Source organism: Anser brachyrhynchus (genome assembly GCF_964034855.1).
Source record: "Anser brachyrhynchus genome assembly, chromosome: 2".
NCBI lineage: Eukaryota > Metazoa > Chordata > Aves > Anseriformes > Anatidae > Anser > Anser brachyrhynchus.
Window position 1 is genome coordinate 53,440,073 of NC_137695.1, and position 14,852 is coordinate 53,454,924.

Sequence of the window (14,852 nt, forward strand, 5' to 3'; positions counted from 1 at the left end):
CAGTTGGTTTTAATGAGCTGCATTGCCTGATGCTGAAGGACTTTTTTGTTACACTGGTTGTGTACTGTTAGAGCTTACTGTCTTAAACATACCTAGTCCATCCTTGCTGCTTGCACAGCCTCAAGCGAGCCTGGAAAATCATCAAAAGAATTTGTCCTGTGGACCTCTGTTGTGTCCATTCTGAATTTTTGAATGATGCACACATCTGAAGCATGTGTGTTAAAAAAAAAAAAAAAGTTTTTTTTTTAGTAAATCATATGTTTTATGTAATCTTTTCAAAATAAAATTCCTTCAGCTTTGTTTAAAGGTGGGCATTTTACTAATGGTGGTTTGACAAGGACAGCTGTGTCGGCTGACAGTGAAATGAGACACCTTGATGAATGTTGGCTGCTTTTTGCTTGGGTTTCTGGAGTTCTCCAGTAAATGCTAAGTACTCCTGCTTGCAATGAAGACTGTCCAGTGCTGTTTCCAAGGCTGCAAAAAAACTGAGCAATCTAAGTAAGGGAAAACCACTGACTTATAGCAAGTGTGAAATGGTAAAATTTAGCCATGCTGGACATAAACACAAAACAATCTGGTATTGGTGGTGAGACCAGTGTCTTCCGCTGTCTTTTAGCTAACTAGTGGCACTGTAGCACTGAGGCAGCTTTGTCTCGGTTTGGGAGTTGGAGCAGGAATATCAGAAGTCTGCGTGGTGAGTTCTGCCACTTACCCTGCACTGATCAGGTTCTCAGGTTCTCTGTTTGCTTTCCACAGGCATGAAGCGGGTCAGACACATTGTAAATATTAATCTGATTGAGGCCTATATGATATAAAAGATACAGGACTCTAAATATTAATGTTATACACCCTAAAAGTAGGAGGAACAGTTTTTAATATCAGAAAAAAACAGCACAAAGGGAACTTGGAAAGAGATGGTAATTAACATGTTTTGGCGTCATCAAAATGAGGCCATGTCTTAAGCTTCCACAAACCTTACATTTTTACAGGGAGGTTGTGGCACACCTAGGCTTCTCTGTCAGAAGGAGAAAACACCTAGGACATGTAAATAGAGGGCTTATAGGATGCTTATTAATTATGATGTTTGAGAAATTTGGTCTCTAATTACAAAAGGATTGATGTGATTCATAAAAAGTAGGTCCAACAATTCTCAATTCTTCTTCAGTTTTGTAGGGAAGGACACATCATCTGCATAATTAATTACATTTATGTTAAATAATTACAGATGAAAAAATGAGGATAAAGGTGTACTAATTTCTGTAGAATTAATGCTTTCCAAATTACTTGTGTTTAAACTTCCTTGTACATAGTAAAGGCTAAAATATGCATGTTTATGAGAAATACTCTGTACCTCAGAATAATCTGCTGAAACATACACAGAAATTGTGACACTGTGAATTCTTTATTGCCTATAATAAATAAAGTAGCTTTTTGTGTGGCTTCCAAGCCTTGTACTAGGTATACTCCATAATGTTTGGGGTCAGAATCCAAGCCAGCCATAGTCAACATTAATGGAGAGATGCTCATCGATTCCTCCATGAATTGAGCTCAACCTGAAAGAAGACTTTTGGCTGTTCTCTGAATCAATGGAGTTGGCTGTGTACACTGTATGCCTTCGTCTGTGGGAGAAGTATAAAAACACAGTGGTTATTAATTTTTTTATTGTTTATTTTAGCTGAATAGAAACTTTTAAAAACATAATCAGCAAAATTCAAAGAAAAGAATAAGTAAACAGTGAGAAAGAACATGCTCTGGCTGTGATAAATAATGACTACAGCTGGAACAGTTACGATTTTCATTAACTAAAAAAAGATCAGGAATATACGTTATCTGAGTATAATTACAGTAGGCTATTGTTGACATTGCTTAGCAGGATTCTATCAAAGCATGTAAACAGTGCCAGTCTTTTGCACCTGTACTGCTGCAGAATTTAGAAATTAGTCTTGGGTTTTATGTGATTGAGTCAGTTTTGGTTTAAAAAAAAAGGGTGGAGGAGGAAAGGGGGGAGCTGAAAAACAAATCCAATTTGACTGCAGCTGAGAAAGATGCTTGACATTTTTTAGCATTCATTCACTTTAGAAAATCAGCGAGCTGGAAAAAGTTGCTTTTTATGATATTCAGTAAAGAAAAACTGAGTTACAGAACTATCATGTCAGAATTTCCTGTAGGATAAATAAAAACAGAATTTAAGTTCATAAATGATTTTATTACTAATTACAAGATTTGCAAACTACCTGGCAGCTGTTGCAGTGTAGGAAGTGATAGGATTAGTAATACTCACTGTGTTGTTTTCAGTGAAAACAAATTTACCTTGTGTAAACAATATGACCAGTTTGTGTTGGGATGGGGGAAACTGACAGGTAAGTTTTTTGCTGACACTCATTATTTTTTTAATGCTATCCTCCACAAAGAAAAAAAAATCCCAGCTCTGTAGGAATCTTTCCCGACTGAGATGCTAGCGATAACTTCACTCTGTTGCAAATGCTTTGTCAGAATTGTAGATCCCTGAGAGCTGGAACTCATGCATACCTGTGGAAGCAGATGAAAGAATAGGAATAAAAACAAGATACTGAACTACTTTTGCTGGTACATGCCTGAAAAAAATCATCAAAGGTTATTATAATTATGACTGTTATTAGATATCATGTCTGGTTTCTGCATATGTAAATTCTTTCTGAGAGAGGTGAAACTTAAGCATTTAGAGATCCCAGGGGAATAATTGCAGAAATGATGACATATATTTCACTTCTTGAACAAATTTCAATACCAAAGCTTCATTCTGCCTACTTATATTTCTTTCTTAATTATATTTGGATGCAGGAGAGATAGTCATTTTCTGTCTTACAGTGTGTAGCCAATTAGTGTTGTAGATCATAAATACCCAATAGCCTAACTCATTAAATAAAATTGTTCTTTTCTGTTGTTATGGCAAGAGAGTCTGCACAAATATCTGCATATTGTCTTTCTTTCTGAGATCAGCCTTGGCCAGGGCTACAAGTCCAGTAACATGAGAAAGTGAACAATATTGGGTTTGCCTCGTACTCCTCACAATACAGCCTCTTTGTCTTGTATGTGTGACTATATGTGTGAGTGTATGTACTATAATTTGGTGTAGGCTGTTCTGCTCCTCTGCACCTCTTGTACTCAATTTTAGTGCCACAATTTTGATGCTATGTGATGAATTCAGTCTTCCTGTTTTCTTTCCATTCCCAAGAAATTCTGAGCACAGAAGTTCTCTGTTTAGCCTGCTGAGACACAGGGACCTGTGCTCCATTTGCTCATGGAAGCAAAGAGAAACTGGCAATGTGTCTTTGAAGAAATCACTGCCTATAGCAAATGATCAAACACAGGTGTTCTTTTCTTCTTCCCTTTGATTTTTTTTTATTTTATTTTTTTAATACTATACTTGACACTGTCATCTGAGAGTATGAAGATAACACATGTAGCTTAGAGTTCCTCACAGGCAGGATTCATAGGGACGATAAAGGCAGAACATTATGTCCAGAGAAAGCCAGGGAACCACAAGACAATTGTGAAATGAGTTACAGACCCAGTATTGCTTTGAGCTGGTTTTGTTAAGTTATGATACCGGTAAATAATAAACGCAACTCAAGGACATGACTACTTGGTTGGTTTTGGTGTTTTCCAGTGGTGACATGTTTCCTCAAGGGTCAGTATCACTTATCTAACGTTTCCTCCTCCTCTTTTTCATAACATTGCATGACATCTGAGACTTCCTGCTGTAGCACTACAATGCCATACTGCATTGTGATTTTAAAGGCTGTGGTCTGAAATGCTGTAGAAACAACAAAACGTCTCCATTCAGGGAGAATGTTCCCTGTAATCTTACTGACACAGTTATCTCCAGTGCCTTCTTGACATGTATTTGAAAAACTCCTTTGAGGATTTGAATTAAATAACTGTTTTCTTGGAAGAAAAGCACACCTTAGTGTTCAGGGGAATGGTAAATGGTTACAGATGATTTAGGTTACTAAAATTTGAATATGTGGTATCTGTTGTTACTTGTAACTACAGACTTCTCAGAGGAATGTAGATAGAAATTTTAAATGTGCTATAAACTCTTAAACAACTTTTAAAAGTACTCAGAAATATGCATCTTTTCTACTATTAGGATTTTTATGCTGGGTCTGTAACTTGGGACTTGTGCCCCTTTTGCTGTGTACCCCACACATATGGTCCTGGGGAATTTACATCTGGGAAGTGACCTGGGTGCTGTCTGCCCTGCTTTCTGGGGTTTATCTTGGGAATATCCCAGGTACCTGCATAGGGAAGGGGGAACATGATGTCCTGCTTGGCTAATGGGGAACCTGGACTGTGTATAGTATAAATACTATAAACACTGCAATGCATATGTATCCTTGCTGTTCTTGTTTTCACCTGTTCGTTTTTCTGTGACTGATTGTTAGAGAAAGTTGTAAAAAATTTGAATGCGGCTTTGCTCACGGATTGGAGTAAAAAGTTTGGAGTAAAATGTGAAATCATTTATGGTTCTCGAGATAGCAACAGTAGTAAAAGCAGTAAGTAAATTTAGCTTGCTAGACAGTTGTAATTTGTAGAATACATTTGTCAAGTAGGTTGGAAAGAATCCAGGGTATATTTAGATGAAGAAAACTAGAGATCGGCTCAGACTAACAATGTGAGCTGAATGTCCCTCCAGGGTTTGCAGAAATTCAGATACAAAAATCATTATGTAACTTAATAATGGACAAAATCAAAAGGAGTTGTGCAGATGATTTTGAAGTTTGGGCAAGGCCTGGTTTTGATTAATACTTAGGTGGCAACTAAATATAACTGACTTGTCATGTGGTCTTCCATTTAACTAATTGTAAAATGGAATTGATGCTTTCTTTAAACTGTGCTAATGTATTTGGAAGCTGGACATATAATTGAAATACTGTAGTTTTTTGGCCCAGAGATTATTTTGCCTTTAATATTACTCTGTGAGTAGTTAAGAACTTTTTTCTTCATTGAGTCTTTGTAACATGCAGTGTTGTCTACAATGTTATGTCTTGAGTGTAGCATAGTGATATCAGCAAGAAGGGCTAGAGAGATGCTCAATCATTGTAAATAACAAGGGTGGCTTTAAAAAAAGCAAATAGCTTTGCTGAGCTTCTAGATAACACCAAGCTACGTGTTACAGTTCCCTGTTTCTCTCAGATCCTTCTAAATGGTTTATTTGTCATAATGTTGTTGGGGAGCTAGGGGGTGTTAACTTTTTGCGGTTGATGGCAGAATTTTATTCTGAGGGGGAGTTTTCTCATTAGTTGGATGAAGCAGTAATTGGACCCTGTGCAGATCTGACATTTTGATTTGTTACTGCGTTAACATGTAAAAATAAATTTACATTTCTGAACTGGATATTCACGTTCAAGCCATTACAGTACTGCAGTTCTAGCTCTCAGTTCTGACCTTTACCCCTGTGGATAGTGTGAGCAAGGGCTTTCTCTGCCGTGGTTTCTTGCTGACACAAAATTTCCTGAGATAATTTGATTATTTCTGCTAAGTGTGTTTGTTTATGGTTAAAGCTCTCTTCTGGATGCAATTCACTGTTTTTGTTTTCTGAGTCATCACTCTTGTCTTTTATTTTCCAGGTTGGTGAGAGGCAGAGGGTTCTGGTAACAGAAGAATCCTTTGATTCCAATTACTATGTTGCTCACAATCCATTCTATGAACAGGTAAATAAACAAAAATAAACAAAATAACATCTTTTTGCGGTATCTTTGCTTTCTGATAATCTCAGCAACACAGCACAACACAGTGGAAAAAAAAAAGAAATAAAAGAAATAAACCTTTTCTAAGAAAGGTGTGACCATCAAGACACGTTTATGAGATATTTTGTTTCTTCGTGTGTTCTAAATACAATTTACTTGAAATTATGTTAGCAGTGCACAGTAGGTCTTTGGCTATACAGAATGAGGAGGATATATGCTATATATCCAAAGAACATTATCTAAATGGTTGAAGAAGCTGTTAATTATTACAGTAATTTTAATTTCTGAGTCTCAGAAGCATTGTTTTCTCAATAGTTTAATCTTTATAATTTCCATACATCTTTCAGAAAATTATTTCATGCAATGCAATTTAAAAAAATAATTTCAAACAATAGGAAAGATGAGAAACTCATGTTTAAATTAACACTTCAGCCTGATATGTTTTATTTTCTTCTGTGTACTTTCTGTAAATGAATTCTTTCCACCCAGAAATGTAATCTTTATGAGTTAGGAAGGAAGTATGGTATCTGTTTCACAAATTTATTATTTTTACTCAAAAGCACATGAAAAACAGTAAAATTGGCTTTTCTGAATCATCTGTATTTCATTCTGTTTTTACAGTTGGCTTCTTCTTGATTTTCTTGCACTGAGTTTCTTTTTGCTACTTCTAGTTATTCAGTTGTCCTGTCTGGAGAGGCTATCAATGATGTTTGTGGTTATATAGTCAGCATTAGTGCTTTGTTCTGGTTCCGTATTGCATAAGAGCATTTATTTATTTGGTTTTGGTTAGTGTTAAGTAATATTACAGCTTCTGAAATTATTTTTCTTTTCTTGCACCTCTAACCTTTATCTAAGTCTTGTACACCACTGTTCTTCGCTTTTATGCCTTATCAGTCAGATTTGAGGAACATGGTTCTATACAGAGAGATTGAAAATAAATTGCTTGGGGCTTTTCAGAATTTAATGTTTGTTTCGTGGAAATTCCATTAATTAAAGGGAAAGCAGTATGTGAAAAATTGTTGATGTTTTATGATATGTTTGTACAGTCCCTACCTAATACAGGTCCTGACTGGGACTGGTAAAGAATAAAGTAAATACAAATAATACCATGCTTAGTAATTGTAAATTTGATTATGAAAAAAAATACTTTCCATTATTTATTTGTGTATCTTTTGCCTAAAATCTTATATATTTGACAAGGGCAATACATTGTTCACCAAGGTAAGCACAAGACTTGGTGCTAGTGGCTGACTCTAATAGTACTAAACTGAGTGACAGTAGATACAAAATCAGCCACTCTTGAGTCACAAAATATCATAGTATCATAGAATTATAGAATCATAGAATCATTAAGGTTGGAAAAGACCTCCAAGATCATCTGGTCCAACCATTCCCCTACCACTACTATCACCCACTAAACCATGATCCTAAGCACAGCTCCAATCTTTCCTTGAACACGTCAGGGATGGTGATTCCACCACCTCCCTGAGCAAAGCGTTCCAATGCCTAACCACTCTTTCTGAGAAGGAGTTTCTCCCCTGAGCCTCCTCTTCCCCAGACTAAACAACCCCAGTTCCCTCAGCTGCTCCTCATAGGACTTGTGTTCCAGGCCCTTCACCAGCTTCATAGCCCTTCTCTGGACATGCTCCAGGTCCTCAACGTCCTTCTTGTAGTGAGGGGCCCAAAACTGAATACAGTACTCAAGGTGTGGCCTCACCAGAGCAGAATACATGGTGACGATCACCTCCCTGGTCCTGCTGGCTACAGTGTTCTTGATACAAGCCAGGATGCCATTGGCCTTCTTGGCCACCTGGGCACACTGCCGGCTCATGTTCAGGCAAGCATCAACCAACATCCCCAGATCCTTTTCCTCTGCACAGCTTTCCAGCCACTCTACCCCAGGCCTGTAGGGTTATTTTGGTCAAAGTGCAGGACCCGGCACTTAGCCATGTTGAACCTCATACCATTAGCCTCTACCCATTGACCCATCCTGTCCAGGTCCCTTTGCAGGGCCTTCCTACAGAAGACTGACACTTCCCCCCAACTTGGTATTGTGTGCAAATGTACCGAGGGCACACTCAATTCCCTCATCCAAATCGTCAATAACGATATTAAAGAGGATGGGCCTCAACACTGACCCCTGGGGTATAATATCACGTTTGGAAGCTGAAGTGTGTAGTTGTGGTGTAATGTTCTGATAATTCAAATAGTTATTAAACCTATTATTATCTCTTCACTAAGCTTGTCTGTATTAAAAGAGTTTGCTATTAAAACCACATTGATAGAGGTACACTAACAGACCTCCTGGTAGCTTTGTCCGTAGCTTTGGTGACATAGTTTAAATCAGTTCATTAAACAGAGTAGTCTAAACTGACCAAAAGATACTTGGCCAAAACAACAGTCAAGATGACAGTTTCTGTTGGTATAACTTTGTTTCTTAGAAATATGTTGGGTTTTTTTTGTATGAATGTATGCCAAGCCTGGCTTCTTGGTTGTTTGCAATACCTCCCAGATATTTTCATTTAAGTCATTCTTTTTCTGAAGTACTAGTCACTTATCCACATCTGTCCCTGAGGATTTATGTTTAGTTTTTGCTGTTTCATGTATGGGAATACCAAAATTTACAGAGGTTCCAGACTCAGTGATACTTATTTACCTAGTTTTGCTTTGATTTAAATCTGCCCCCAAAAAATATATATGGGAAGAACTGTGATCGAGTTGTGTTTTAATGCTGTCTCAGCACTAGGGTCCTGGCTTTATGTTTGCCACCGTTATCTAGTTAGACCCAGCTTTCTCATCTCTGAAAGGCAAAGCTGTCTGCTTTTCTTGGAAGGTGCTTTGGAATTTCAGCAGAATTAATAGAATCTGGAAACTCCAGCAGTCATGAACACCTTGAGCCTTTGGGGAATAAGGGGAATTACTGGTAATGATTTCCTCTGAGTAGGACAACTAGCACTTGCGATAGCTGAAACTGGAGAGGCACTGTTTGGCAACAAACTGCTCTCCAAATGTGGTTGGCACAGAGTTTTTCTCTCCATGTCCTTTAACATCAGGCTATGCTGATTCATTTTCAATTTTGATCTACAAAAATCAAGGAATATGTATGTGCTTATTACCTCTGAAAAGCTTGTAGATTTGTTTGTAGATGAGCTTTAAATAAATGTGATTAAATAAGTCTGTAATTCAATCTTTTATTGATGTTTAAATGGGAAACACAGCTTTTCCTTTTCAACTGCTTTTCTATTTTTAGAGTCTTTTTATGTGATTCGTTCTTCCAGCAAGGAATATTGCTCCTGTACGTGGGGCTCTTTCATTTATAGCATGTGTGACCAATGGAAATCTGTTATGTAGTGTCTTTTTTGTGAAGTTCTCATGGGACTGTCTGATACCATGGTTGTGCAAATTCAGGGTAGAGTGGCATTAGTTGCTGACACAACAAACATACCCTTCCATTTTTAGAGACATTCATTGCCAGTCATGCATCTCAGCTGCAAAGGACCTGCACAATCAAAACAAGGACTTGAGCAAACAGAAGCAAGGGCATAATTTCTGTCCTGAGGCACTTACAGACTGGAAAATTAAAACAGAAAAAAATAATACTGTGGGGTAGTAAAAGAAAAAGTAAAAACCTTTATAGCAGTCTACTAGAGTTCTGTAGTACAAGTGCCCTTGGAAACCACGTCTGTGTTCCAAACCATGGCTGGCTCTGGGTTCAAATGTTGCGAATCAGGCTCAACTTTCTTCTCAATCAAACAAAAACAACAACAAAAGTAAACTGGAGTTGAAAAAATCTGAGGTAACAGTGCAAAGCTCTTGAAGAAGGCCAGATAGAGATACTTACCAAAAAATCTGTTTTCTGAGTGGAAGCTGGAGACACTGATGTCCTTTATGATATTTAGTAACTATATCTTTATCTTTATTTGAAAGGTTCTCGTGCCAAAGGATCCTGTGTTAATGGGTAAGATGGTAGAAGTGAATATTTATGAAGCTGGGAAACATTTTATGAAGGGGCAACCAGTGTCAGATGCCAGAGTTTACACTGCATCCATCACAAGACCATTAGCAAAAGGAGAAGTTTCTGGTTTAACAGAGGTGAGTAAAAGACATTTTCTGCTTTACTACACTAGTAAAACAGCAGCTGTTCAAGCATAATGATTTCAGGCTATGTATCTGTTATCGTTTTATAGTTCCCCTTTTATGTATGTATGAAGCTTTAATCTTTTCTGACAGATTGAAATCTGAATTTAAAAGATGCTTTTGCTGATGCCCGTAGCTTTACTTTGCTGATTGTAAAGACAATAATATGCTTGTTTCTTGTTCCACGGTGCAAGATGAGAAAGAACTGTTAGAATAGAAAAGATTTAACACCAGTGATTATATAATTCAATGTGTTTCAGTTCTAGTTCAGTGGAAGGATGAATCTGTTTGTTTTCTGTTACAAAGCTGTTTCTAAAAAATTTGTATTGATTATGTGTCTGTTAAAATAGTTCAAAACTGTGTCCAGAGATTCAAAATTCTTTGATAGGTACTGAATATTTACAGTATATTTTGGAAAAAGGTCAACATTTGATCTAGTCATGTAAAGAAAATGAAACTCGTTTTAAAAGATATCTGATCCTTATTTTACACCTCAGTAGATGTGGCTGTTAGCCAAGTATTCTCAGACATTTCATGGAGCTCAAGTTGTAAAAACTGATGGAGTGTGAAATGAAAATGTGTATCACATTTCTAAGCATCATTTGATGTCCTTTCTCCAGCACTGTTGTTAGGATCTCCAAAAATATGTAGCAATAATTTAGCACATGGAAGAAAGATAGCTGGCAGTTTATCAGCCACCTGGCTGCTTTTACAGTAAATTGTTGACAACTACTATTATATATATATATCTTTGTAAAAGTTCTAAGTGGTCATATTTAAAGGAAATAATCAATTCATATCTTATGTGACTAGTGTTAAGTTGAACTATTTGGTACCTTCAATAAGGCTGGTTGGAAATATATAGCAACAATAATGCACGTACAGTAATGTGTTTGGCAGATAATGAACTTTAAGCACCAACGCATTGCTAACTTCCCTTTGAATACTGTCCATGTGTATGTGTATATTTGCCTGATAAGGGATTGTAAGAGGAAAAAAACAGCCAAAACCCTTAAATTGTCTGATTGGACGTCATAGCTATTTAAACACAGCTGCTTTTTTCATCAGGACATTTTTTAAAATAATCCAATGGAACAGAACCAAGCCTGTCGTTAAACTGAGTACATGCTGCCAGAAGATATTGGCATGGGAGTAAGCAAGCAGAATGTTGACTGAAATTTTATGTTGAGAATGGGAAACAAAATGATTAAAGTTAAGGGGACTGATAAATTCCATAACATATCATAGAGATGCATTTAAGAGGTACAAATGTGCTCTTGTCCTTTGAGTAGATATGAACAAGTACCTGGAATGCCCAAGTAAAAGGGTACAGCAAATTTCCTTCTTAGATGTGCTTGTGAAATCTAATTTTAACTTAAAAGTGCTTGTGAGGAAGTCTCATGTCCTAATCATGGTGGGTGACTCCATTTAATGTAACGATAACAGGGGCAACATATGTCATCTGACACTATATGGCAGACTGGGGAAAGAACAAGGCAACTTGGAATACATGTATTTAGATACTCCATGAAAAGTAGCCAAAGGTCCTGGATCTTTTATAAGAAGCCAAGGCTTTCCACCAAGTTTTCAAAGGGGCAGCATGCAGAACTAAAACCTTGGATAACTTTTCTGTTCAGTCAGTTTATCAAAGTATATGGCAGAGAGAAGTAAGAGTTACATTTAAAAAGAAAAAAAAAAGAAAGAAAGAAAACATGGCCCTTTCACTTTCTTCTTCTCACTTTACAGTTCTCACTTTACACACAAATGAGGAAGAATTAGGGCCTGCTTTTTATTTAGGGAATTGAAAGGATGGGTAGCCAGCTGCCACATGGCTCTTGAGACCAGGCACGTTTCTATCACTCAGCATGGCTGTCCCTCTGGGCAGAAAAACTTTTAAGCACCAACCAGCATCCTGTAGCTGGCATGCTATCTGAAGTTCGTAGGAAGTTTCAAGTGGACCTCTGGTCTCACCCTAGCAGTGGTACAACTTCCTCTCATCTACTTCATGTTTGCTAGTCCATGATGACAGCTAATACAGAGAGGCATGTGAATTTAAATGTGGATCAAGGTAATCTAAAGCAAAATAATGTGAAAATGGGCTGTATTGCACTAAAACATCTATCTGCTTCAGTCCATTCCCATTCAGCAAAGCACTTAGCACCCTTTCCTAATGACCATGAAATTACTGGGGCTGTAGTGTACAGCTTACAGTTCAGCATGTCGTGTAAGTATTATGCAAAAGAGGGTTAGTGCTGAGTCAGGGATCTAGCATGGATGTAGACAGTCTGCAGCAGCTCAAACGATGCTGTGTTTGTAGTGTATTTTAGGCATCACTTGCTATTATTATTAATATTTTCATTAGCTTGCATAGGACACAATGAAAGGTGTTTCAAAATACATCACAGCAATACTACTGTCTAATGAGAAATGTTCACTGAAAGAGGGAAAGCTTTCAAAACTGTACAACTTTTAAGGAAACTAATCAGATGACTAAAAAATTAGTTAGAAAAATTGTAAGCGCCATGATGTGTAGATGTCAAAACAAGCTGCAAAACCATCTTTAGCAGGAAAAAACTTATATAAATGCTGTGATGAGGAATACCTACACAGGATCAGAGCTTATCTGACTTTCTGTAGTTATGTGGTCTCTTTCTGACCTGCTACATTACCCTCAATAATTTTTTCTGATTAGTTTGAAGTAAGCACCTAAAGCACAACATGAGTCTGAAGAGACAGTTGTAGCTTTTGTGTGTTTGCTGTTGTTGTTTGTTTGTTTTGCACGTGTTTGTGGTTTTTTTGTCCTTTTTTTTTCACCTTTTGACTGCTTGACTGTGGTAACATATTGTTCCAAAGAAGTCTAATAACTAGGTCACCAAAAGGAATCAACAGATTTGATTGAAAAAGAGGGAATGGAGAATGTCACACACTGAACTGTTTAAAGTCTCTATAAAACATTCACACATTGTATATCTGTGCCAAATCAGAAGCAGACAAATGCTGATAAAATTATTTCCAGACTATTTCTAGCATATATTTTTATGATGCTTTTTTCAATATGTGAAAAACACATCTAATATGTACATCCATTGCTGTATATTTATTAATGATGTAGAATTTCTTAGCAGTTGTATTCTCTGAGAAAAAAAGTATAAGTAGTGGCTTAGAATAAGGCCTTGGCATTCAGTAGTGATAGGCTTTGTGGCAGAAGTCGGGACAGGAAGGGTGGAGGAATGTTGAAAGTAGTGGCTCAGGTTAAAAATCTGTCAAAATGATCAGACTTACTGACTGTAGTGGATATATTATATATTAAAATGCACATCTGTTTACCAGGACTAATTTTTTACTTCAACATGAATTTTTGATAGAAGTTGCTCAAAAGTGAATCACGTCTCTAAGTTGCACGGTTTTACAGGAGGGTTATTTGTGGGGGGCAAATACATTTAGGAATTTCAGTTAACACTGAAATTTAAATCTAGTATAGATTTCTTTGGGTTTAAAATGTGCAGCTGCCAATTCAGGAGTAAAACAATGTTTAGCGGTTATATAGGGAAAGATGAAATCAATCAAAGTGTGAGGACATGGAGAAGGCACTTTTGAATTTGGTTCTGGTGAATCTAATGCAAGATACGTAATGTAAGATAAGGTGAATCTATGTGAGATATAAGACTGAGTATTGACAGTAGACATTAAAAAGATTGTTCAGACAAGAAGCATGTCGTGAGTTACTACTTGTAATTATAAGTAACAGTAAATAAGTATAGTAATAAGTATTATATAATAAGTATTTCAATTTCAAATTGATCAATTATTAGTTCTACTAAGTTTCTCAGGAAAAGAAAAAGATATAAATGCTGCAGATGTGATAACCTTTTATTAAGGTAGGCTAGGAGCTGACAAAGCTTTAAGGATGTATCTCACCATTTAGAGATTCAGTAAAGTATTTTAGCATGTCTGCTACGTCCTTAACTGCTCTGTTAATACAGTCTTTGAGGTTTTGGAGATGGGTTTGGAATGCACAGAGTACTGAGTTCTTTATCACTGGTTAGTAAATATTTTAGAAAATGTCAGCAGTACGTGTCAATGGTCTAAATGTCATTTAACTTTAAAATGACATTTTTATATGTTTATTTTTATTAATTTTGTTTGGATGTGTTTAGGGATCTCAGTAGTTTCACAGTAGGACAAAATAAAATACATAAGTATATCCTGCTTACAGACAAATGTTTACCCAAATCTAATCATTTGAAGAAAGTAAGAATCTGCAAGAATTCTAATTTGTTGTTAGAAACTGAAATAGTATTTTATGCTTCTGTACTCCAGAAATAATTTTAGCTGTTTACATTTATTCTGTGACTGAAGGAAAAAAATATTGCAAAATGAGAGATACATAAAGAAGAGACCAAAGGACTAAAAGATAAAAATAAAAGTCTGGCTGCCTGCCAGAATTGTAATTTATTGCCAAAATCAAGGTCCTGTAAGTCTGGAAGCCTTAGGTGGGAAATTTTAATCAGATGGAAAATTAAGGAAAAAAAATATATTTTAACTGGGTGTTTAATTATATAGTCATGCTTATTTTATGTTTGTAATTTCTGTTTCTATAATGCATCTGTGACTGACTTTCCTGTGAAACAAATATAGGCACATCTTTCTCTCAATTATCTGTTTTCAATTGTTTTATGTGATAACACACTCCATGTCTAACATTTCCCATGTGAACAAATCCTTCTGGCAGTCCCCATTTGTCTTTTGTGATTCTGGGATGTTGGCCCACATCTCTGTGGCTCTCCAGGCCATAGTAATATCCACAGTTAGGCTAACAGTTATTCAAGTCTTTGGGAACTTCAGAGGAAACGAGGAATAAGCCACTGATACGCAGGTAGCAAGCAGTTGTTTGGTCAGTTTGCTTTTTCTTTTTCTCTCTGTCCTCCCTTCATTTTTTTTGCAGGAGATAGCATTTTACTTCTGGATGATACCGAAGAAGCT

The 14,852-nt window shown here is 36.6% G+C and overlaps 1 protein-coding gene across 2 annotated transcripts in view; it reads left to right on the plus strand.

The window, feature by feature from the left end:
• The window catches only part of CDKAL1 (CDKAL1 threonylcarbamoyladenosine tRNA methylthiotransferase), a 438,076-nt gene that overhangs the window by 403,101 nt on the left and 20,123 nt on the right, over positions 1-14,852 (plus strand). For both annotated transcript variants that reach the window (XM_080578147.1, XM_080578148.1), the window contains 2 exons: positions 5,613-5,696; positions 9,660-9,824. In XM_080578147.1, the coding sequence (XP_080434273.1) occupies positions 5,613-5,696; positions 9,660-9,824 (249 nt within the window). The remainder of the gene's footprint in view (positions 1-5,612; positions 5,697-9,659; positions 9,825-14,852) is intronic.